Source organism: Typha angustifolia, chromosome 5 (assembly GCF_048772165.1).
Source record: "Typha angustifolia cultivar Huaian chromosome 5, ASM4877216v1, whole genome shotgun sequence".
Lineage (NCBI taxonomy): Eukaryota > Viridiplantae > Streptophyta > Magnoliopsida > Poales > Typhaceae > Typha > Typha angustifolia.
The window spans coordinates 5,863,176-5,890,329 of NC_133243.1; the positions used below are offsets into that span (position 1 = coordinate 5,863,176).

Here is a 27,154-nt window from a genome sequence, read left to right on the forward strand (position 1 = left end):
CATAACTGTCTCTACTATGTTACTTGTTGTTAAAGCAACATTAACTCTGAATATTGTTAAAATACATGACTCTCGAATGATAAATATGCATGTGCTAGTACAGTGTGAAAGATAATAAAACAAAAAAGTTAGGGTGTTTTGGATAAATTTCTTCTAAATTCTTTTTTATAATAGTAGGTTTACAATTTGTCCCCTTACTTGTTTGTAAATTTAGCAAACGTCATATAATAGAACTCGAACAGCCCAAAGCCTCTCATCGTACTATGTTCTATTCCATGGTTGAAGATTTATTAGAGGGGGAGATCAAATTCGTTACTCCTAATTATTCTAACGTATGATAAATGATTATCTTTTTTCAAAGTTTTAACACCATTAATAATTTGTGCCTCTCGTCTCGTCAATCACTTATCTACTTCGCACGCGCGTAGAACGTGCCCTATGTACGGTCAAAGTCTTGGCCTCCCTCTATAAGAGGGGTTGGGAGTTAGAACGGATAGAAAGAGAAAGAGAAAGAGGAGGAGAAAACAGAGTGAGAGATGGACAGTGGGAGATGCAAGGGGAGGTGGTCTTTGCATGGAATGACGGCTCTGGTCACCGGAGGTACCAAAGGAATCGGGTAACCTTACACCCCTTCTCGGCTACTTCTCCTTCTAATTGTTTATTTTTATTACTTTACGCTCCTATAAATCATATGTCATGTTATTAATTTCAGAATTAAAATCAATTCCAAAGTAAGAATTAAAATCAATTCAAATCGCATAACGTTACAAGAATTTTAACGGTGGTTGAATAAATTTAGGGAGGTTACAGGTGTTTGGAGAAGAAATTTAAAACCATCAAACACATATATATGCACCCCTTTTGCCTGTGAAAAATAATGATGTCAAAATTTTTTTTTACTTATTTTTCTTAGTTTATATATATATTATTTTGATCGAACAGGTGGAGTGCGATTCTCACAGAGAAACATTAAAGGACAGTGCTGACCGATGATGTATACATAAAATTCTAAATTATATTTTAGAGGAAAGATAGATGAGTAACTCCGCGTTTTTTTAGTTAGCTGCGCTTCGGCGTACCTCACATGCCAAAATTTTAAATTTTTTAATATTATTATTTATATTAACTATTTTTTAAATATAAAATTAAATTTACTTGTCACATAAATAGTATATACTAAATTTTAGAAATAAAAACTAACAAGTTGTTCCCAAGCATTTAATTTCCATAGTTGATATAAAATTGTAACCTTTAGTGAGCAATCAATGAGGACATGAAAAGACTAATTTAAATATGGTAAGAATAGTATAGTTATTTGGCAACTTATCTATGGGGTTAGATTACCGAGTCATTAGATGCTAAGTTTAAAATATATGAGGGCAAAGAGCATTTATTTTTGGTTTGGTCCGAATTATAATTTACACTCTGTACACATGCACAGTAGACTTAAGCATTTTTTTTCTATAGTTCATTCATACCAAATAACAGCAGTTAGTCGACCAGTAATAAGAACATAAAGAAGTTGACTAGTCCTGCAGAAATACAAATGATATTAATTCCAACTTTATATTATTAGTCAAACTTAGAATCCAAAGGTTGCAACTTGGATTATTTAATGTGTAGAAATGCCATAGTGGAGGAGTTGGCCAGTTTCGGAGCAGCCGTGCACACCTGCTCGAGGAAGGAGGCTGAGCTCCAGTCGTGCCTCCAGCGATGGAAGGAGATGGGTTACCAGCGAGTGACCGGATCCGTCTGTGACGTCTCCTCGCCGGAGCAACGCCAAGAGCTCATGAGAGAGGTGTCAGCCATCTTCGAAGGAAAGCTCAACATATTGGTATATTATTGCTATCAATTTTAGGATAAATATTCCTCTTTATTATTATTAAAATAAAATATTTATTTTAGAAATAACACTTGTATTTTAAAATAAGAGTGTAACAATTATTTTTAATGTGATATAAAATAAAAAAATAATAATAATAAGATATAATTTTTATGAACAGTATTTATATTTTAGAATAGAGTTATTAACATATTTAGCTATTATCCCAGGACAAAGAGTTATATATAAAAAGATTATAATATATATATATATATATATATATATAAACTTTGGTAACAAGAGTACGTAGTAACTAAAATGAATTGGTTAATTAATTTGACAGATAAATAACGCGGGCGTAACTATCGTGAAGCCAACGACGGAGTACAACGTGGAGGACACGTCATTCGTGTGGGCCACCAACTTCGAGTCAGCTTACCATCTCTCCCAGCTCTCCCATCCTCTTCTCAAGGCTTCCGGATCGGGAAACATCGTCTTCATCTCATCTGTTGCTGGCATTGTCGCTGTTCCTTATGGTAGCCCTTATGCTGCAACAAAAGGTATACATACATACATATATATATATATATATATATATATATATATATATATATATATATATATATATATACTATATATAGAGAGAGAGAGAGATTGATCTTAAAAATACTATATATTATGTTATTATTATAGTATAAAATATTTATTATTTGAATGCTGTTTTCGATCAATTTTTCATATATATGACAATAACATAATTGAACTCTTAAATTAAATATAAATTAAGGTAATTAGTTTATATATTTATAATTGATATGAATTAACAATTGTGGTGATGGCCTCAGGAGCAATGAACCAGTTGACTAAGAATCTTGCATGCGAGTGGGCCACTGACAACATACGAGTCAACTGCGTGGCGCCAGGGTTTACAAAAACTCCACTCCTCGAACCTGTCAGTTTAATTCTCGTGCTTATTTATATATCTTGTTTATAAATTTGTTAGCTAATTAATTAATCTAAAAGTTATATTAGAAAATAGATTATATCAACGCAATTAAACCCCATTATAAGTGTAGATGTAGTTCTTCTAGTTTGTATATCTGCTCATTCAAGTGCTATACGTGCGAACGATCAATCTGCGCATATAATCATAGTTTAAATTAAAAAATAAACTATATGTTTTAATTTATTATTTTTGGTGTACAAGTTAATGTATATAAAGATGGATGGATTGCAGTTTATTTTGGAGGACATGGTTAAAATGCTTGAATCTCGGACACCCCAGAAAAGAATGGCGGCTCCAATGGAGGTGTCTTCAGTCGTGGCGTTTCTTTGCCTGCCTGCTGCTTCGTTTGTCACTGGACAGATCATCTCGGTCGATGGAGGATTGACTGCCAATTGTTTCTTCTCCTTTTAATTTATCTAAATATGTGATTGCTTATTATTAATTACTACTCTAAGTTGGATATTTATACATATATATATATATATATATATACATATATATATATATATATATATATATATATATATATATATATATATATATATTTAAGTTGAAGTATTATTTGTATTTGTGGTACTATGTGTATCTTTCGCTTGTATGAATAAACGTCGGATATAGACTATTATTTATTTCTGGTGACAGTTTTTAAGTTTATTTAATGTTTTCTATGGACACCTTCAGAAAATAAAATGTATTAGATAGTTGAGACGTTTAAAGTGTTGCAAAAAATAAAATAAAAAATAATATATATATATATAATTAAATTTAGAAAAAATTGTATATAACACTATACTTTTTAATAAAATTATAATTTATATTATATATTTTTACTATTTGTAAATCGAACACTATAATTTATTAAATATGTGTAGAAAATATATTGGGTTAGATATGAACTAACTAAGTGAAAATATTCTGTTCAGTAGAGATATTTTATTTTTAAAATAATAAAAATATTCTTATTTCTAAAATAACTTAGTCGAGGATATTTTTATAATTTTCTTAGTCTAATTAATTTAACTCAGAGGTTTAGTTTAGTTTAGCTAACAAACTTAACAGCTAATTATAAGTCTCGATTTATAAATAGTAAAAATACAAGGTGTAAATTACAATTTCATTTTAAAAAATAGGGTATTATATGCAAGTTCCTCTTAATTTTTGAAAAATAAGTACGAAAACAAAAGGATATTATACATAGGTGGATATAGATAAGTAATTAAGAATAATGTTGAGTGAGTTTTCAAAATTAAGAAAAAAAGAAGCTACTAGAATAACCTATTATTACCTCTATTAATTTTTTATTTAGAGTTTTAGGTGCGTTGATATAATTAAATGGGATTTATATTAGAATATAAATTAAGCTAACATTATATTAGAGAGCCCACGATTTCTCGCTCGCGGTTTGTGATAGCCGCGTGGTCAACGGCTGGCGGCGGTCAAAGTTCAAAACTAAAGCTGAGCTGGCACGCACTCATTTGATTCGATGGATTGCAAGAAACCATTAGCCTCTATAGTTGGGGAATTAAAATGCAACCTCGTTGAGTTTTTTATTATTATTAATGATATGATAAGGCCATTAGAGTTGAATTGATATAAAGTTATGATCGTATTAATGTTGTTATTCTCAACTTCGTATATATATATAATAGGAAAAGGAAAAAGTCAAACGTCCATTTGACGTTATTTATCTTTTCTCATACGTGCGAGTTCATGAATTAAGAATGATATTTATAGTCGTAGATAGTGAAAAGGGGATAGAGAAAAAGAAGAAAAATGAAACCATAACGAATTGAATTAATTTCTTGGCCAATATATTTGTTAGAGAAGAAAATGTATTCAATGTTTAGTAAACCAAAATATCCGCCACTTTTAGTACAATTATTTTGGACAATATATAACTAAACAAGGAACCAACAATAAAATATTTGGTTCCGAACCCTAGGGTTAGTTCACTTTAAGAGAAGAAGAGGAGGGCAAGTTGTTTGTCGATCAAAGTCATTGCGAAGATCGAACCCTTCGGTAGCTATCCCTTCCGGCTGCACTACTAGTCATCGATAATGATGTAAATTACTTAAAAATGACATCAATAATAAAAATAAATCTTTATTAACAAAAGATTAAGAATATTTTGACTTTTATATTAGTTTATGAAACAGATGACTATGAATTAAGGGTGAAAACGGATCGGATAGTGCTCAACCCATATCCGGATCCATATTTTTAGTTCGGATACGGATTCGGATACAAATATTAGACGGATAGCAAAATTTTAAACCATATCCTAATTAAACGGATACGGATAATTTTCGGATAAAAAATCGGATCTTAAACAAATATTAATTGAATTTAAAATAATTATAATATTTTATTTAGATATAATTAACATAAAATTATTAAGAGTTTTACAACAAATAATTTTTTTATATGTCAAATATATAAAATTAGAGAAATTAATCTGTATAAATAATATATAACGTATTATTAGTAACAATATTAATATTTACTATTTAAATAAGCAAACTAAAAACTATAAATTATTTAAAAAAATATGCGAATAAACGGATATCCGATATCTGATATCCGTATCTGAAAAATATATCCGACTCGTATCCGAATCAGTATCTGAATTTTTTTAAAAAATTCTATCCGTATCCGAATCGGATAGAAATTTTTTATCCGAATCCGATCCGAGTCGGATCGGATAGCAGGTCGGGTCGGAGTTAATCCAACCCGTTTTCACCCCTAACTATGATAGGTTAAAGGATGAGAAGGATAATAAGTAACAAAGAAGAAGGGCTTAAAGTAAAAAAGAAAAAAAGAAAAAGGCAAATTGTTTAGGTGCATGGGTGGCCCACCCACCATCTGAGGCTTCCTCGTGATTCTCGTTTGCATGGATGTGTTGTGCGGTCAAGAAACCGGGTGGCGGTCGCTGTTAGGAATTTGAGCACATGAGTCGTCGTCCTCTCGTCCCAGCCGACCAGAGACATCGTCCACCAACTGCACGACGAAATGTCGCAATCGACCGGTGGTCGAGCGGCTTTTGGTTCAATTCCTCATGACGTCTTCAGATTGGTTTATAATCCTTATCCTTAAAACAAAATAAAAAAAGAATAAGACCTTCCAATCGAGGGAGTAATATAATAAATGCGAACTTATTCGAATTTAGATAAGTTATTAATATTATAAAAGAGTCGTTCGGGGTTATAATTGAGTTATTCGAGTTGAGATGATGAGCACAAACAAATTCTCTGTTTAGTAATCAAGTTAGATAGATTAACTTATAAAATATATTAAAAGCCGGGTTAATCAACCGAGGCCAAATTTTGCCCTATACCATTCGTGATATTCTTCTTCGATAAGTAATGGGTGGCATTGGTCTGCTGCTGCACCACGGAAAGGTCTTATTAGTGGCTTGTATACGGCTTCAATTGCAAGCGATGATAGGTGAATGTGACTTACAAATTTTAGTCCCGGACCATTCAATTAAATGTGGATATCATCATCATCATTAATCATAGGACGATGTTTAATTAATTAAGTTTCCTCCCACTCTATTTCTCATAATTTATCGCGAGGCTAGAAGTGATCATTAGGCCTAATCCGTCTAAACTCGGCCCGATTTTAATTGGGCTAACTCGACCTGAGCCTAAGATAGTAGTGGATGCCCAATTTATAATACATATATATTTCTATATTTTTTTAGTTCGATATTAATATATAAGTATACTCTCATGAAAGATAAATAAAATGTCTTCATCGAGGCCATTATGTTTTGCCTAGCTAGTGAGCGGTAACGGGGCCGGCCCGATCCGCCTGCAAATTGGTTGTTGAATCTCCTGGCTTTCTCTCGGTTGTAAATGTCTAAATGAGGGTGTAGATGTGTGGGGCTTCCAAGCTTTATGAAAACTTACATATAAATGGAGATCTGATACATTTACAATATATAGTTTCTTAAGTGTCATCGTTGTTTTCACCATTTACTTGGTGCTAGTTAAGCAGCACAAATTTTGTGGGAGAAAATGGTTTCTGATTCAAGAATGTGGTACCTGAAAGGAAACTTTTGGGCTAATCCCAGTAAAAGATACAAATTTTCAGTAGAACTCATACCGTTATACCCGGCAACAGCTTAGAATATTAATTTGTAGCAAGAATGTCATATAAAATAAGTACTGAAAGCATGGAGAGGTAAAGGATATCATATAATTGAACTTTATATTGAACCTTAATTATGACATAGGTTTTACAAAATCTATAAACACATCAAGCTGAAAGGGAACAAATGCTGTCACAACATCAGTCTCAACAGAAAAATGTACATGAATATTTACATCATGCGGATTTCAGGCTTGTAAACAATGATACAGATTTTGAAAGAATCATATCTATGTACTCATAATTAGCAGGCTATTAGCAAAAGATGTAGTGACAAAATAAACAGAATTTTACACCGGGGAAAGAGTAACGAAGAGAGTAGTAGATCAATTACAGAGGAACGCCACATTGTGAACACCGTTCTTGCAACCAATATGCTGTCTTTCCCCATTTCATGTGATCTGCTACGTCGTTCAGGGATGATCGCCAAAGATATCTCCATAGTTAACCCAATTCTGAAAGCTCTCAGTAAAATCACCAACACCACAAGGCATTTCGCATTTGGCTCTCTTTATTTCCTGCCATAAATTACAATAAAAAGTTGATATTTTGTATTTTTCTGCATATTTATTTTCAAGACTAATCAATCATGTGATTCCATCTTAAAGGATGGAAAAAGGAATACAGGAGTACCATGTGATTATAACTCCGACTAAACTGAGCTTATCCAGAAGGCTAAGTCAACAGTAGTTTAAGCCTTTTCCAGTTCATGCAAACAGGCACAAACATGAAAATATTTACACATTTCACACTAGTATCATCCATTATCCACCAGCTAAAATTCTAGATGTTAGTAAAATTTGTGTAATCAACTCTGCTTCTCAAACTTCTTTGCTAGAACTCTGGCTATGCTAGCATACAAAGCCTTCTCAGTACTTGAAAGAAAATTGGAAATTACAATAAAAGCATCATAAGAACATAGAGACTTAGAAACCACGGAAATGGATACGTGACACGGACACGATATGATACGGATACGCTGATACGGTAAATCGTAAAAAATAAGGATGCGTATATACATATACATACACATACACACATATCCATTAGTGAACTTCTGTACTTTTATTTCCTTAATTGAGAAATTCTATATCATGTGTCTGACAGTTGTTATAAGGAGATCTTCAATTAATTTATTAAAAGAACTACCATTTATAACGAATAACTAGTATTACGTAGTATAATACTAACTAAGATGTAAGATAAACAAGCAATTCAATCTATAAATCAAAAGAAATTAGCCATTGTATCATGATTTCTTAATACAGATCATAAAATAAATAAGCAAACTCAATTTTTTCACAGAAAAAAACCTTCTAAATCTAATAAGAAATGAAAACTGAGTCTCCTTTGATTTAACTTCCAATGATAGGAATCTTAAGATTATCTAAGAAGCATTTGAAAAGTAACCATAGTATTAATTATATTTTTAAAAAATTGGATACATTAAGGAAGTATCTGATACGTATCCGAATGTATCTGATGAGTATAGTGTTTGATACTATATCTGATACGGATTTGATAAGAGTACAAAAATATCCGTGGTTCCTAGATATAGACTCTATATTAATGATCCCATAAATTCTTTTAATCTGGGTTGTGGCTATCTGGCTTGAACACAATAGAAGGGTTTTTCATAATACAACCAAAAGTTGGGAGAATGTTTCACATAAAATTATATTATCTTTGGGCAACTATTTAGGGTGATGACGCATGCTATTTAGGAAAGTTATTCATAGCATGCAATTGAGGATCCAGTTATTTCGGATAACTAGTTCTTTGTTGGTGTTATTTTTCTAGGCCTTTTGGTTGATTGCCTTGTTACTATAATTTTGTTTGGTGCGTTGAAGTAGGTGATTGTAAAATATAAAAACCACTATTATCTAATAGCTTAACCTTTTACAGTAGTTGGTGAGTTTAAAATATAAAACTTCTTGGGCCTATTAAAATATCTCATTGTCAAAATGAGCGAAGTGTTAAACATAAAAATAAAAATTACTGCTCTCTAACAACTTTAACTTTTGAAGTAGTTGGTAATTTAATAGTGATGTATATAAATATCTGAGTCTTTTAGTATGCTTGGATGTATGAACTCTTTTAAACCTTGTCCTCATTGGTCGTTTGTGGCAGTCTGCAAGATAATCAAGTTTCTTAATGGAACATGCTGTTTATCTTTTTCCCTAAAAAATAAAAAGAATAAAATATAAACAACTTAAGCTTCCTTACCTGAGCAATCTAATTTTTCCATCATGGAAACTAACGATGGCCGTGCCAACTGATATTGTGCCAGTGGCGTATCGGCATGTGGCACAAGGGGTGTCGCACGACACTTCCTAACAACAATCTGTTCGTCGTCAAGCTTTCCGTCACCGCCGACCTTGTCACCCGTCGTTCGCATGCTAGAGTGTCAATAAAGTCGCCGCTTGCATCTAACACGATGCAAATGCCCTAGTTCAAGGAAGAAGACCGGGCGGGTCGAGGTGGGTGAATAAAAACTTAAGTTACTCATTCATCGACGAGGCTCCAACACACAAACAATGGGCGATGAAGTCATGGTTAGGGGTGTAAACAAGACGAGCCTGAGCGAGCCGGCTCTAGCTTAGGCTCAGCTTAGTTCAACTCGAGTCGAGCCAGACCAAGCTCAAACCAAGCCTGAGTCAAGCCCAAGCTTTATTAGAGGAGGACGCGGCGGCGGTGAAGCGGACGGTGGTGAAGAAGTCTATATAGCAAATCCTCAATGGAACCCTCGACTCTCTTCTCCTCGTGTTTCGGTGGTGGCAGCAGCGGCGGTGGTGGGGAGAGACCTCCTAGGGCGACGGCGAGGGGGAGGTGAAGCTTCTCGAGCTCGTTGATGAGGGCAATTACAAAGGGCTTGGAGCAGACTACTTCCTGCTCCTTGCTTAGAGGTTTTCCGCCAACAAGGCTCTCCTCTATTCGGATGATGTGCGGCTTGCCAATGGAGGACAAGGCGGCGACGGATGGAGGAGAACGATGACAACGAGGCGGCGACAGATGGAGGACGACAAGGCGTGATTGAGTGAGGGTAAAGAATTGGGAAATTTAGGCTGTGTGACAGTGTGAATACTAATTTTTTTTATATAAACCGAGCTTATCGAGTCGAGCCCAAGCCGGCTCAGGCTCAGGCTCAGGCTTAGGCTCAGTTCGAAATTAATTTCGAGCCGAGCCGAACCCGAGCTTCAGCCGAGTCAAGCCTGAGCCGCTTGTTTATTTTGATAACCCTATCGGTGACGAGCGGCGATAACGAGGTCGAAGAGTGAAGTTGAGTAGACTCCCTTCTATTTTTCTCTCTTTCTCTTGCAACACGAGACGTGCCATGTCAGCTGGTGATCGGCACGGCCATTCTTAATTGAAACTATAGAATTGAAAAGCTAAATCAAGAGGATGTCCAACCTGGTTTCTTGAATTGAACAAACTAAGCCTAGTTTTCACTCATCTTGTCTTTTGGTGGGCTAAGTCTAGGATTCTAGCTTAATGAGCTAGCCAGGACCAAAATTAAAAGCTTGGTCATTATTCAAGATGGCTTAAGTCCCATACAATTCAATTGAACAACCGGATTGAGTCTGATTATATATTCCTCCACACCCTCTCCCTCGGCCTTACTCAAATCTTTGTCTGTTTCACTTTCCCCTTCTCTCACTTCACCCCTAACCCCCATCCCCTTCATGCACACGCACATACACAACCAATCAACTCTCTTTGGTTCTCTCCACTTTGCCATGCCTCCAATGCCCGCCTCCCTCTCTAGTCTTATGCATCTCCCCGAAAACTCCCATGATGTTTCACCACCAGAGATTGCTCAATTATATCTTGTTCAGTTTGTTAAAATTCATGCTACTATCTTTTCCTTTGTTTTAGTGATTGGAGCTTGCTTTAATTAATTGGACAAGGAGCTAACCCTCCCTAAAGCACAAGTTAAATTTTTAGACGCACCACACAATAAGGAGGCAACACTACAGATTAAACCCTTGCTTTTGTGCATGAGTGCTCCCACTTCTACCACCAGGGTGTGACCACAATCACAACTCATGTACTCTCTCGAACATGTCGTTATCACAATCAGATGTACCAGTAAAGAGCTAAAAATAGGAAAATGAGGTACCAGTAAAGAACTTAAAAGAAGTCTGACCTTTACGCCAACACCATTTGGTTTTTGAGTTGGAGTTGTCTCAGAGGTTATGCCGTTACATACATTTTCAGTTGAAAGATTCTCTATTGAAGAGCTTGTAGATGTAGACCTGCATGAACATAAGAATAAAACTTAAAATATTTCATAATTTCCTATTGCACAAGAAGCTTTGACCTATCCAATGAATAAAAAAGTCGGACAAATACGTCGTCATTCTCTAACAAGAAACAACCCAAAATCTATATGCTTATGATTTATGAGAAATGGGAATGCCTCATATTTAGAATCATGACATTAATAATTAACCAGAAAAGCCAATTAAAATCCGCATATGCCCCAGTTCTATAATCCCATACGTTTGTAATTGAAAATAAAATTTAGATTTTTTCTCTTTCCTTTTTTGTGTGTGAGGCATCTGTTCATGTATGTGGATTTGTGCACCTGGCTTTTGTCTGGAAGCATGAGATCATGGTACTAAATCAAGCAAGAAAGAGAAAAATACATGAATGAACTCAAATGCAATGTTCATGCTCTGAATCAGAAGCTCAAAAATGACACACAATGGAACTCTTTCGTGATGTTAGAAAAAGCAATCTTAAACAATCAATATCAGTGCACATAAGTGCATAAGAAAATACTAACTCGGAAGAACCACATACACTTGTGTTGAATATATATTGACTGAATACACAGGTGCAGACTAAAAAAGTAAAAGAAAAGCAACAAGAGACTATAAACAAGGTGTGCTCCATAAAAGCATATTAAACTAGATAAAAATCACCTTTCATAAAGTTCCTCCTCACATAAAGATGAAAGCCGATCAACGTCGAGAAAGTTTGAAAAATCTCTATTTTCATTGGAACAGATATGTTCATCGTCTGTTGAAAGCTTCTTTTGCAACACCGTTGTAGTGCACCTACAACCGATAGAAAAGATGGTTAGTCAAATTGTTAATATATTGACTAACAAATAATTATTTTCTGTGTCTGGAAGGAGAAAAGTCTTTCTAGAATATATAACACCCAAAAAGAAGCAACCCTGTCAACAGGTTGGAGATAGATAATGGAAAAAAGTAAAAACATCAGAATAAATTTGATGGATATTTAACATTTGAGATTTCTTCTGGTAATGTAAAGTATGCATGAAAGCATATGCAAATTAATATTTTTAGTTTTAAGGGCTGAAAATAAATAGGCATCTTCCGCATATAAAGAAAAATAAGATTCAAGTGGCATATAACCCTTCTATCAGAAAAGCAAGGAACCTGACAGTTTGATACTTCAAAGATAGAAAACTGAAGGAACTGACCTGGAGTATGATACTTCATTTTTGTAGGTTGAATATCCTGCTATTGTATCAGAGGAAACATGTGGAAATGCCGCCTGCTTCTCTCTTTCTGACACTGCTGAGTTTACAAGTCCATTTTGACCAGCATTACTGCTGGACACTGATGTATCTCTTTCAAGAGAAATGTTGTCATCTAACAGAGACCTTTTAATACATAACCGGTCAAAAATATGTCACAAAGAAGATTCTTACTTAAAAATTAAAATATAATGAATCTACAAATGCTGTTAAAGACAATTACCCAAAAGGTGTCAACTAAATAAAAAGAGATCTTTCTGTGAGATTATTGAAGCAGCCAGTATAAGTTCCTTTCTGATATAAAAATGCAACTGTTCAAGACAAGATTCAAAGCTTTGTTCCACATGGGTTCTAACAGGAAATACTTTGATAGATAAGTTTGACCAAAAAGCATGAATTAGACTTTGCAATTATCACTGTAACCTTTCTGGACTATGTTCAAGCATGGTAGCAAATAGCAATTGATTTTATTAGCTCGGTAGAAAATCTCATTAGTCTTAAGAGTCCATATTTGTTGCACCAAATCCCAGTAAGGATGATTCAAAGAGCTACTATAGATAAATATTTGGGGTTGTTGGCTCAGACTGGTTGCATTTGACTTTATAGTTTATATGCTTACTAGAATCATATGTTTCATAAATCTTACCAACCTACAGCCAAAAAAAAAAAAAAAAAAAGTTGGGAAGCTCCTACAGCACAGTAGAGGTAAGATAGACACCACAAGATCTAAGAGAAATACTCAGCAGGGAAACCATCACAGAGAGGATTCCAACATAAAGAAGGTTAAAGCATGAAACAAACATAACTTCCAAAAATGGAATATATATCATCCTCTATCAAAATAAAACTTGCATAGTAATTTTTGTATTGCCATGGCAAATTTTAGATAAAAAATTTAGTTAATGCTCTCAAATTAAATTATGGAAAGCAATAGATGGAGTTCTATATCATGTGCTATAGAATGACAAGAATACATCAAACTTTTGTCAGCAAATGCATGACCATACTTCTCGATGTTGCAATGCTGATCAGAGTCCAACTCCTCAAGTGCTAGTTCACATTGTTGGGGTTGAAGGTAGCCCAGGAATCTAAAATATTAGGAAGAATTAATACCGTCAAAAGGTATAGCATTTTGATAAGTTGAACTATTACTTGTAAGTAATGAGATTAAGAAAATTCTTGAGGAAAGTTGGTATGAACGTACAAGTCTATTGAAGCCTGTTTATTAGCATCCATATATGCATTGCTATGGTGTCTTTGAAGTGTTCTAAAGAACTCTTGCAATCGGATTGCTAACTTCAGGTGACCTCTCCTCTCAGAGAATATCTACAGATCATCCCCACATGAATGATTAAACCATAATAGTTTTGTTGATAAGATTTAATTTTTTGACAATAGAAGTAAAACAAAACATATCTTGATAAAATCCAATAACAAATAATTATAGGAGTATCAACATACGGAAATAAAATATGGTTGTACACGGTAGTGGAAAATTGAGACGAAAAGAAGAATAGAGTCTCTGAATATTAAACTAATATTAAGACATAAATGATAGAAATAGTTAAGGTGAATTTTCTTAGTAAAACTTTCCTCTCGAGACATCTGCCTCTCACTGAAAAAGATAACTCATAGGTGTATACTGGTCTCATTTTTGATATTTTCAGATTCTTTTGCACAGTCAATTTGACAAATCCTTTTTTAGAAAAAGGGATAGCACAAAGAAAAAGGTTCAGTAAACTCATTAGAATTCTTAGTATTATCATAGTAAGTCTAGATTTACAACAACTATCATTGTTGTAAGAATATATCTACAATCTATATGATATTCTCTCCAGTTGACTGAACCTTCTCAATGTAGTTGCAACTACAAAGAGGCTAAATCCAAACTACTGTATAATCTGACAGATATCCAAAGTTGATAATCCAGAAACATTTCTGAGAATACTTGGGAAAATAAAAACAAGAAATAAAATTGGTTAAACATCACATCCCAGAAGGAAAATCAAGAAAATAGAAACTCTTCTGATGAGTATAGAATCAAAGACGATAATATCAATCCCTAAACAAACCTTGTTGTGAGCATTAGAACCACTATACTGTTGAGCAAGTGTGTCACCCATTATCTCATAAATGTCCATCAAAGATACAGCTAAAGGGGTATCCAGACCAACTTCTGGAACATCTATTAAGCCCAGTGCATGAAGTTGATGTCCAAGAGCAGCTAACCCATAGGCATACTGTGCAACATTAGTACGGTCCAAGCAGTCTATGCAATTTGTGCGAAGGACACCTTGTTGTAATTTAGTTGGCTTGGCAAACCAAGTTTTACTATTTCCAACTCTATCCTCTGCAATCCCATGAACAGAGGTATTGGGGCTTATGGAGATATCTTCTTGGCACCCATCAGGCCTCAAAGTCAGCGCCCCTTGACAGTAGAAGATGTCTATCAAATTCAAGGCTTCCGATGCCACTTTCACCAGTACAGTGAGGACATATTCAGCACTGCTGGATTAAATTTCCTGATTTAGTATTGTTCCTCACAAAAGTAGAACTCTTTATTTTTACAAACTACAATATAGTGCTGCATGAAAGAAGAATACCTTCTTGAATTTTTACGAAGATCCCAATGTAAGAATCTCAAATGATTCTCCTCTGATAGATCCCTATTTATAAACTTGATTGCCTTATCAAACTCTCGACGAAGCAGAGATTCTCGAGGTTTCCTTTCACATCTCTTCCATAAAAAACCATGAAGGAATTGAAGATACAGAATATCATCAGACCATAAAAATCTTATGCCAACGTTCCATAAGAAATTATCTGGCCAAATATTTCCCAACATTGATGCACTACTAATCTAAGATGGAACTCACCTTAATGAGGTTTAGTATGATTATTGGATTTCCATATCTACTAGCGAGGTTCTTGAAATGGAGCCTGGTAGCTTTGTAAACCTCATCATTGTGCACTGGAAAAAGGAACAAAGCACAAAAATAGTACATCATGATTTATCTTGAAGACAGGAGCAGCATTTTTGGAGCTTACCTATAATGTCTGGTTTAAGATTCATTTTTGAGGTTTCCTGGGACCAAAAGAGTGGAATGGAGCCCCTGTTCTGCACAGCAGAACTTATACGTGAGGGAGGTTCTCCAGGAACTTCTTCAAATGCAATCTGTTCTATCTCAACATCATTTGCTACACTACCATGCTCATTAACACCTCGCTTTAAATACCTGATCAGAAAAGGTATATGGAAGCTAAATAAGTATAACCACAGAAGCATCATTTTTGTTGACATATCATAGCATTTCACAGTCAAAACAAACAAAAAATAACACTGTTTGGATGCAGCTCTCTTTTGAGAGGAGACAGGAACTACAGGAAAGAAAATTTCAATTTTCTCAAAGTGGAAAGGAAAGAGAGAACTCTCTCTCTCCAAAGCCAATATTCCTTCTTTCACAAAGTGGAGTGGAACCAAAAGAAGGGGAATCTAAAAATGTTTCTTCTCATAAAATAAAATAAATGTCATCTTTTCATTTCGTCAATTATATATTTTGGATAGTTTTATCTTCCCTTTCCTTTCCAACTTCCTACAACCTGTAGGGTTTATATTCTAAAGTTTTAGCCTCTTTTCTTCTCCGTTGAATGATACAAAGAGCTCCCTCTTCCTCTCTCTCTGTTCCCTCTCTTTATTTATATTGTTTTCTTTGTTTTCTATACCCTCTCTAACCATCCAAACTGGAGTGTACAGTTTTCTCTGAATAAACTATATGGCAGCTTCAGAATAGGCCAGCAATGACAAGGAAAATAAATTAAGAACCTGGTTCCAGCAAAATGCCGTGAGCGCCTAGCAATTAGTGTCAACCAAAAGACCTTTCCAGAAACTGATAGTTTGTCCTGAATGCACAAAAAGAATACTATCAGTGTCCTAGTACGATACAAAATTGAAAAGGAATAAATTGTAATATGACACTCAAGAGCATTAAGGAAAGAGGCACTTAAATTCTTGATACAGTAGTACACCTATTCCAACATTTACAAGATATACTCCCATGCACTCTATAATATCGGAGTATAGTGGTTTATACTCACAGAAACTACTTATCATCTGGCCTACTGCCCCATCATAAAGTAAGTTACTACGTCATCGATCAGCATAAAGTAAAATCATGAAACTAAAAAGGAATATCAAAGTACAACATATAAGTAACTTTTCCAGTTCTATCTTACAGAAACATGTATAATAAGATAGGTAGTGAAATTCTATATGGAGTACTGAACAACCAGAAAGTAACTCAATGAAAAGGACTGCAAGATCGTAATGAGAGAGAATGCAGAAAGAAATATTTGCACGCATTGAGAATGGTTCCAGTGAAACATTTATATTTGCAGTTACCTTAGGCATCAATAGCATAATAGCATTAAGTGAAAGTAGGATTCATTTGGATCGACCAAAAGCAGGGATAAAAGAAATTCATTGCTGGGTTTTACTCCACAGCAGAAAGATAGATGAAGGTCAGAGGAAGAATAATAGAAAAGAAAGGAGAAGAAAGATGGAATAAAAGAGATAAGATATTAAAAATAAGCCACACAAAACTTTCTAAAAAAGAATTCCTTTAAATAGAATAGCTAAATTTTACAATAGAAGTGGTTTTATACTTTCTAGGTTTCTCTATTTTACATGTAAATGACCATGAACACCAAAAAATAACTAAGTCCACCTAGATTGAGATATTAAAGGTAAATCACAAAACATCTCCAGTTTCCAATGTTGTGCCAAACTTCATTGTCACAAATCAATGTAATTGTCATGCATGTCGACAATTTTCTTTATCGAAATATTTTGCATCTAAAATTAATGTGGAGTTTTGAGTCTCAAATTTAAAGGTGTCACTGATGACAACTTTGAATAGTGACAAGTCCAATGGAGTGAACAGAAATGTGAAATAAAAGAAAATGAACCTTAATGAGATGGAAATCTTGGTTTTGATGAGAAATTCAATTACCATGAAATTACACAACTTATTACCAGCCATATGCATAGAATGGGGGTATTTGAACAAGCTCCATGACCAATTACTATTGGTACCAAAATTGATCTCTATATCTAGTTATCAAAATAGACGCTTAATTAGATTTGTCAAGTAAGATGTTATGTAAGACATGTAAAAAACCTCTAACTTATGGTCAATTAAAAACATTATATAAGACTGCAAAACATCAAATATTATTTATCTGCATTTACCTGTTTAAAAAAACCATATACTAATGCTACGATCCAAACTGTACTTTTGAGGTGGTGACGAATCCCTCGTGTTAAGAATTCATTCCACACAAACATAGTATCATACAAGGCCTGCCCTTCCTGCGCATCACATAAGTTTTCTTGAAGGCTTCTCATGAGGTGGTAAGAATAACTGAAATAGAAGTCCTTAGTAAGGTCTACAGTGCACAAGAGCTTCAAGTATCTGCAGGATTAATGAGAAAGAGGAGTTTTGTGAAAGCTAAAAAGGAAATTATGTGGATGACAAAGAAAGTGCAACAATAGAGAAAGTCATAACACTGCTTAAAAGAAAGTTTGGACATAATAATACTAATTTGCTGATTTGATAAATATTTTTCTGATGAAAAAAGCATGATGCAGTCTCAACAGTAGAAAATGTATAAAAATGTAATCACCATTGAAATTAGGAGTATAGGAGAAATCAAGGATTGCCACGCCAAAGGCTCATGCTTGCCGACCTTAACTCAGCATGATACATATCGCTGGCAAATGTTGTGCCACACTTAATAGTCTTTGACATATCGAAAAAGTAATTTTTAAGTTTAAACATTTCGAGAGCCTTAAAATAGGTTTTAAGGGCAAATATAAAGTGCTTCAACATAGATATTAGTGAACATATGCAATTAGATTCTAATATCATTATTCTTCCCAGTTTTCTCGGATCATTCTAAGTAGGGGCAAATAACTTTGGGAATATCAAAATTTCTCTTTGATTTCTAAAATTAAAAGTATAATCTATATAAGTCAAGCACCACAATACAAAAAGGTATCAAAAGAGATAAAAGAGACCCCAAATTAGATTTATTTAAAGTAAGATATGTTCAATTCCAACACGCATCGTCATAAATGATCATGAGGGAGTATCTTGGTATCGAGATACTCCCATATAATCGGTACTAACAATTTACAAGCACAATATGTGTGGAGCTTGACTTGATATGTGAGCTAAAGAGAATCTGGCATTAGACTCACATTAACCATAATAGTGTGATAATAAGTTAATAACTAGAGATTGAGAGAGGACTTCTGAAAAGTATATATAAGGAGTAATATTGCTTGCAAATAGTTTCCTTTATATATTCACTACTAATATATTCAAGAAATGATATGGAGAAGCATTACATTAATAGAATGCAATATTAACGGGCAAATGGTAGTAGTAATGTTGCAATTTTCTCTGATACTCATGAATTATCAATGGAAATCCAGAATTGAAATAGAACAGATCCACTAAGATAAATCACCATAAAATATTTTGGCACTACACAGATAATAGCTGTAGAAGTAAAAAATTATACATAGTATGAGATGTAGAAAGATCACCTGTTCTCGTTATTAGAGTCGACAAGATTGGAATGTATGCTGGGATTTGGAAGCACAATCACTTTACTCTTGGTGACCTTATACACTGTATGACCACATATAGCACCAATCTCCTCTCTTTCAGTAATAACCAACATGTAATAAGGTCCCAAGAACTTAACAAGACCTGAGAAAAGAGATGTTCTATCAAAATATTATAATGGGATAAAGCTATTAGCCCAACAGTATTTCAATAGTGTGTTATAAGATCTAAAGTTTGACTTGCCAATGATGCCATAACACTTCGTAACAAACTTCAGTCCACCAGTTGACTTGTTTCCTCCATCTATCTGATTCATCAGGTTGAGCTTTTGAATTTGAGAATACGTGGTAGAATCCTCATGAATATTGAGCTCTGATGGCTCCAACCTATCTATTGTTAGTACTCTCCACAGTTGTCCGCTCTTGTCACTTCCAAGCATATAAAATTTCTGCAATATAGAGCAGCAACTATAAAACAGAGATCAAAAGAGCAATCTAAGTCAACCTGTTTGGTGCCTAAATCATATACAAGTGCTTTGTTTGTGATACTGTACTATTCAACAGTGCTTTGTTTCTCTTTTTTTTCTCATTCCATATTTTAGTAGGCAATTGCATCGCCACATTTCTCAGGATACAAGACAAATCAAAACCAGCAGCCAAAAAAGTATTGTGTCACGGTGTACCTCTAATCAAAACCAGCATGCAGTCTGAAAGAGTAAATCACTCCAAGGAAAATGCTATAAACTATAAAATTAGTAAAATTATGAAGGGTTATCTTATAATAACAAAATTAAGAAAATTAGCATAGAATAATTGACTTATCATTCTAACCAATGAAAGATGCAAAAGGTCGCTGTCCTGTAAGAAGGAAACCACGCTAATCCCTAGTGCACCTAGTTGAGAGAAAAGATACACGTGGGATGTGGTCTCCTCCCTTTAAAAAAAAAAGATCCATGAGGTTTTGCTAACTACCTATCTATCAATCACACAAGTTATCAGGAATTTAAGCGGGAAATTCATCTTGCTAGGAGTTACAGATATCTTTTATCCATAGATAGTGGGCTGTCTACTCCCATAATTAGTGATCCTCTACGCTCACCATTGAATTTCTCCTGTCCAAGAAATTTTAACAGATCTAATATCTCTAGAAAATTAGGATAACAGAAATTCAGTAAGATAGATATTGCTGATCTCAATTCGATCATGTCTTTGATAATAAGGTGAATGAAATGTACTATGTCATGCGTACTATAAGAATATATACAATTCATAGTTTTCAACATTTCAGCTTTTAATGTCCTTTATGTTTTTTTCTGTTATTATTCGTCCTTATATTTATTTCAGCCCCAACTTCGAATTTATCTGTGACCAAACTTCATTAAACATTTTACATAAGAGAAAAAACTATATCATTCATTTCTCAAGAAAATTGAAGCAGTATATGTTCCCACGGAAAAAACAAATTCAAGCACCAAGTTTAATCAAAAAAAAAAAAAAAAAACGTATCTTTCCGCATAAATTTTTTTCAAATTCAATACTACAAAACAGCCTTAGTAGAACCTTCAAGGTATCAACACGACTAAGAAACCAGTGTAAAGCTAAGAAAAAAGAGAAATGCCTCCGTTCGAGGCAGAGAACTAACCGATTGGGTCTCATAGAGCTCAAAATTTTCGAGACAGCAGCTAGAGAAGCCGGGCTCGCCGGGGATCCGATACGCCGCGCCGTTCTCCACCGCCATCTCGACCAGATCCCGAGCCAAGAGTGGCTCGGTCGAGCTCATCGGCACATCCACACGCCAAGATCACCACACCGCCGGCCGCCGGAACCCCAGATCGCCCCGCGGCTGCTTCAAGTAGAGCATCTCCTCTTATACAGCCTCTTGGATCCGTTCTCTTCAATCAAAAAGCTTCAAACGAGCAGCAAACGGTAGATTTCAAAACAAAAGGAGACGAGAAGCGGCAGAATCGAAACAAAGGTCGAGACGAAGGAAGGATTTCTTCGGTAGGACTAGGGCTAGGGCTCCGAATTCGATTTGGGAATTGGTAGAGAAATCTCCAATCCAAGGAGAGCTCAAGAAGACCACGGCTTCGAATACCCAACGAGCCGGGGAAGGGAGAAGAGAAATTGCAAAATGTATTTATAATATGTGGGAAAAAGGTACATTTAATATATTTACCTTTCTAAGGTCGACTAGAAAGGCAAAAAATTAATCCTGATTTCTTATTTTGGTGGAAAAGGTGCAATCGGAACGTTTCGGCGTCACGAGAGGACGATGAATTGGTAAAAAAGATGACATGGAAATTTATAAATAAGACCTCATCTTTTGCTCTATTATCGTTTGCATCCTTTCTTTTACCTCAATAATATAATTCGAATTTCTTCTTTTAGTTTATCTAACTTAGGATTATTATTGGCATGAGTTAAAGTAACTATAATCTCCAAATAAATTTCTTTTTCCCTTTTTTACTCCTCCAAAATAAATAGCTGGATTTTTTTTTATTTTTTAAAAATAAGATAAAACTGCTAATTATTTATGTTATTACCTTAAATTCGCTGGTTCTAAGTAACATAAATTTTATATAAACTTTGAGCTTAAATTTAAGTGGAGTCAACGTATTATTAGTAACGAATTAATAGAGCTAAAAAAATAATTTAATTTTATATATCCAAAAAAAAGTGAATAGAAATTAATTTTAAAATTAAGAAGAAAGTTTATTACTAATAAATTAACTATTTATAAAGCTATGGGCCCTAAGGAGTTTTTTTTAGGTTAAAATAAAGAAATTTATGCAACTTAATTTACACAATTTTAAGGAACATAATATTTAACACTATACTCTGAAATGTTTGGAGAGTAACTTATTTTATAGAGAAATAAAAAGGATTAATTTTTATTTCTTGTGAAGTTAGTACAAGATGAAAACAAAATTACTATCATCTAACTATTCTTTCTAGATACTCGAATATTCTTTCATATGGCAACCAATGTGACATATACCAATCCAAACTTTGCTTTGGTTGCCATATTAATGAAAACCCACATGCCAAAATACTAATTAGTGACAAAGTCCCTTGGAATCTTCCTCTTGGTTCTACCTCCAAGCAATCATTAAAGGCTACATATATATATATATATATATATATATATATATATATCATAATTTTTACAAAGACCCTTCTAAATGGCCTTTATGATGGTCCTTATTTGAATAGTATTGTACTAAGTAAGTAAGCCAACCTTTCAATTCCCTCAAGGAAAAGTGATTGCATTTGGATCACAAGAGCCATGTGAATTATATTAGATATTTATCATGACCCAAATATCCATTTGATATTATCTAGCATTCTTGGTCTCTATTAGAGTATATTGTGAGTAGTTGGTAGGCTTTCTTTTATTTATTATTATTATTATTATTATAAATACTTAAATTGTAGCAATTGATGGGTACCACCTTATCTATTTCTTTTTGTCTACTAAGATAATGAAATGGCCACTTAGATGATCCACACGTATAATGGTTAAGGAAAAAAAATCTAGGTAGTCCACCATTACTTAGATGACACGTATCAATCAGCCAAAACGTCTAAAAAGTGTTTCCATTTTATCCTGAAAAAAATAATAATTGTGATATAAGTTATTGTAATATTTAATTGTATATTGGTATAAGGAGTGATTATTATATCTCATATGATATAAAATTGATATTGGAATAATGGAGAGAGTAAAATTGTATTAGAAAATTAGTGATGTTTTGTACTAAATGACTAAAATATTTTAATTCAACTTAAAAGAAGTAGTAGTATTTAATATAATAAATCTTTACTTGCAGTTATTTTTTATTAATAAAAGTACTGATAAAATAGTAATTTTATGTTATTATTGAATTAAAAAATTTTGAAAGTATGGAGCGAGAGGAGAGAGAGATAAGAATTATGATTATTTAATTATTACATCTTAATCAAAAGACTTATTTTAGAAGAAGTTTTAATTCTTAAGTAGAGGTAAGTTTTAAAAAGACTTATTATCTGACTCATATATTTTATTTTTAATATCTAAAAAATACCATATGTTAGTTCTCTTAATCTGAGTTAAATTAAATATAGATAAAAAATAATCTTAATACTGTGAATAAGATTTTATATTCGAGAATAACAAACTATTTCCTATTCTGTTGTCAAGATAAATTATTCAACAATACGTTTAGAAATAAATCCACATGTTTAAATGATTTTATTTTAAAAAAAATTCACTGCTTTAAACATAATAAATTTTGAAATAAAGTAAATATTAGTTTTTTTAAAATACCCTTAAAACAGTTGTATTTTCAAATTTTATATAAATTAGATATTAAAAAGATATAAATACCTTTATTTTTAATTGCATGCACTTTTAATTAAAGTTATACATGGAAAACAAATAAGGAGCCTTTTAAAGCTCTAAAAAAATTAAAAAGAATTTACCCAATTTTATTTTCAACCTCATGATAGTATTCTCAGATGGTATAGAATAAGGTTAGGTCTTTATTGCATCGTGCCAACAACTATGAGATTCTAAATAAGCTAATAGTTCCATACGTGCTTATAATTAAGGTTTTTTTATACATAATTATCTCTTGAAATTTTTTAAATATAATAATAATAATAATAATTTTAAATATTATAATTGCTATTAAGAATTATTAAACTTTTCTTAGATTTGTTGTTGTGGTTAGCTTTTAATGAAATATTCTTAACATGTTATTATATATTAAAGTTCATATATATATATATATATATATATATATATATATAAATAACTTAGCTATTCTTCTTTTTTTAAGTTTAGAATTTAAAATATTTATCAAGGATTTATGTCTCTCATAGAAAATATAAGATAGCTTCTAAATTATTTTAAATAACTTATACAATGAAAATATAATTTTATTAAGTCTAAATTTGATTTTAATCATAATTAGTTAGCTTTAACTAATGGAATAATATTTTGGAAAAGCACAATAATTTCAGCTACAATTGTGATCTTTTAAAGAATCCAGTGGTAATTATGATATTTAAAAAATATTAATAGTAATTATGTAAATATCCTTATTATAATTAATTTGAATTCTTAATTCAGTGTCGAGAATTAATTTAGAATATATATATATATATATATATATACTGAAGACTAATTCTTAATAAATTTACGAAGTTGATGTATTAATTCTAAAACAAAGACTTTGTATTGAATGGGACCCAGTTCAATTTCCTAATAAGTTTTATCTCAATCAATTAAACACATCATATTTGTGTTTTCTAAATTAAAAATATTAATTTCTTTTCTAGTGGATTAATATTTAAATTAAAATATAAAAATAATTTGAAAGGTAAAAATAAGATTTGGGATCATACAAATAAATGTTACATCTAAATAAATAAAATTATATAACATTTAATTGGGAGCAACTATAATAAATATCATGTTACATTCAACGTACTTGCAAGGTCTTTGACAAATTAAGCCAAAATGAGACCCAATTCAACTGTATTGAATCTGACAGACTTCAATGAAATAAACAAGTTTCTTTTATCGCAGTTTAGAGGTACACCTAACTTGACAAATAACATTTGTAATTAGGTTAAGTTTTATGAAGGGAATTGGTGAATTTTTAAATAGATTTTGGTGATTTGCAGATCGCTCTCAGGACCAAGATAACAGGATTATGAGATAAGAGCTTTCTTTTTTGAAAGTTTATAGGCGAAGGCTTTTCATTGACTTATCTTAATTACGAGGATGGATACAACATGACAATTTGATAGACAAAATATAGGAGAAGATAGAGTGACGGCGCTTTGACTCTATGTCTCATACTTGGCTTAAACTTCAAGAGTGATGACCCTAGTGAATTCATAGTAGCAGGGAGCCTTAAGACAGCATACAATTTTGTCGTATTTTAATAGTCCAATCACCAAAGGTTGATAGATTCAAAATCGCCAACCTAATGAAAAAAAAACAAAATGGAACAACAATAAATAAACTTTGCAGCAAAACAAGCTAAAGAACGGGATCTTAACAAAAGCAAAGTAGGGGGAGAATGAAATTTGTAGCAAAGGAAAATAGAAAAGGATTGCATTGGAGGCACGAGGAAGGAGGGAGGTCGTTAGATTAGGACGCCGATGAGACATATGCTACAATTACAATTGTATGAGAGAGCGAAAGTAGTGGAACTAGACAAATACGCCCAACTACGTGATGGCCCAATAAAATCTCATTCCTAACTTCAACTGTAGCACCTTTCATATTATCAATCCCTACCATCACAACACCTCAGATCGTTGCCTCACACCCAACATGAGACCTCACTGGCCCACCACCTCCACTATTGATGGCATTGGTGGAGGAGGCACATTGAGGAAAAGTCTAGTCATGGAAACTATCTACACGAGTAGCCTCGGCTGTTGTCTACCAAACTGGTGACGGGGTGCAAGGTAGCTGGAGAAGGCAAATGAGGTAATGGCGTAACTGACAAGGTGAGAGAAGTAGTGAGCAAGGAGATGGCAGAGGCAACGATGTGGAGAGAGTGTTGACAATGATGATGGGATTGAAGGAGAAAGAGAGGAGAACCAAGAAAGTTCGAAGAGGAATTGGTTGGCATGAAAGATGGAGGAAGAGAGAAAAAATGGAGCATATATCAACTAAAAGGATTGTGGCGAATAGAGGAAGATAGAGCGATAGAGATGAAAGAGAAGGAAGGTGGAACGAGTGGCGAGAAGAGGAAGGTGACATCGGATAGGAAGGAGCAGTGGTGTATGCTGATTGAGATGAAGCTAAAGAGGAGAAAAGAGGAGGAAAAAGAGTTGGAATGTTCTCCTAGCCACTTAGGTTAGGAAAGGAGAACGGAAAAGATCATGCATACAATGAAATGCCTCTCAACGGGAGAAGAGGTCGAGAGAGGAGAAATTTTGTGCCAAACCCTAGCAAAGATAGAACGATTATTTTTTGTAAGTTGTTAGATATTATCTCATATTATCATACGTACTAATAAGATAACAGTAGATAATAAAATTAGAAGAATATTTATTGAAGAATTAGTAATTTAAGTCTAACTCTGATCAAATCTAACACATCTCATAGAGCATGCCAAAATATTTCTATAATAATAAAAAAGAAATACAAATAATATCTTACATTTTGATAATACTAGAAATATAAATTTTTACTGTTTTAATGGCTCATGCATGTGTTTAGGGGTTTGAGTGTTGTCTTGATAAATGTTAATGAGTACACATCTATGAAAGGAAAAGACCCACCAAAACAATGAATTATGCTAATTTTATCATTGGAGACTATAATTTTCAGCTCAAGCTTCTTATATGTAATGTGAGTTTTTTTTTAGTTAAGTAACAATTCCTTGGACTAGAATTCATTAGCACACAAGGTTACACCAAACATTATCAGTTGATCTGGGCATTTATCGGGTCGGGTTGGGTTCAAGCCCATGCTCAATTCCAAGCCCGATATGGTTTGGTAAGCTCGAGCCCAACTTGATTCGAGATTAATTTAATTCGGCGCAAATGTGTCTATATTGTTGGGGCTGAGCCCAAACCCAACCCATCAACCTGATGAGAAATTAGGTCTGGTTGTAATAGAATTGGAGAAGTACACATAACTGCACATCTTATATAATAAATGGGAAATAATATTTATGGAACAAAGATTATTATATATAAAGTAATTGACAAAAATGCCATCATATGGTTTAATAGAGCGGAGGAAAGATAGAATATGTTTGCTTTTAATAATGATAATCCTAGCTTTGTAAATAAATATATTGGGTCGGGTCGGGTCGGGTCGGGCCAATTGGATATTTGGTTAAGCCTAAGCTGGGCCTCATTGCCAATTGGGCTTGGAAATTTCAGCCGTACCCGACCCAATAAGCCAAAGAATTTTGGCCCAATTTGAAGAATAAGAGGGTCGCAAGGTTATTCTAGATCTGGGACTCAGGCGAGGACTTCGTTGTGACCTTAGTTCTAGATTATAGTCAAAATATTAAT

At 33.4% G+C, this 27,154-nt stretch overlaps 2 protein-coding genes across 3 annotated transcripts; one reads left to right on the forward strand and one right to left on the reverse strand.

Annotated features, from left to right (window-relative positions):
• Window positions 1-463: 463 nt before the first annotated feature.
• On the forward strand, window positions 464-3,462 carry LOC140759855 (tropinone reductase homolog At2g29290-like). The gene is made up of 6 exons (XM_073096520.1): window positions 464-616; window positions 1,624-1,834; window positions 2,166-2,382; window positions 2,668-2,774; window positions 3,060-3,297; window positions 3,362-3,462. The coding sequence occupies exons 1-5, from the start codon at window positions 537-539 to the stop codon at window positions 3,237-3,239; spliced, it is 795 nt and encodes a 264-aa protein (XP_072952621.1). The 5' UTR covers window positions 464-536; the 3' UTR covers window positions 3,240-3,297; window positions 3,362-3,462.
• A 3,561-nt stretch (window positions 3,463-7,023) lies between these two features.
• LOC140759912 (phosphoinositide phosphatase SAC3-like) lies at window positions 7,024-21,240 on the reverse strand. 2 transcript variants are annotated; one of them, XM_073096606.1, is made up of 15 exons: window positions 20,766-21,240; window positions 19,368-19,572; window positions 19,103-19,268; window positions 17,741-17,963; window positions 16,316-16,392; window positions 15,541-15,728; window positions 15,369-15,463; window positions 15,096-15,229; window positions 14,565-15,000; window positions 13,697-13,818; window positions 13,500-13,580; window positions 12,436-12,618; window positions 11,909-12,043; window positions 11,128-11,236; window positions 7,024-7,498 (listed from the first exon to the last, which is right to left on the reverse strand). In XM_073096606.1, the coding sequence occupies exons 1-15, from the start codon at window positions 20,901-20,903 to the stop codon at window positions 7,394-7,396; spliced, it is 2,397 nt and encodes a 798-aa protein (XP_072952707.1). In that variant the 5' UTR covers window positions 20,904-21,240; the 3' UTR covers window positions 7,024-7,393. The 2 variants fall into 2 exon arrangements, with proteins under 2 accessions (XP_072952707.1, XP_072952708.1); XM_073096607.1 differs by having other exon boundaries at window positions 14,565-14,997; window positions 20,766-21,239.
• Window positions 21,241-27,154: the final 5,914 nt, after the last annotated feature.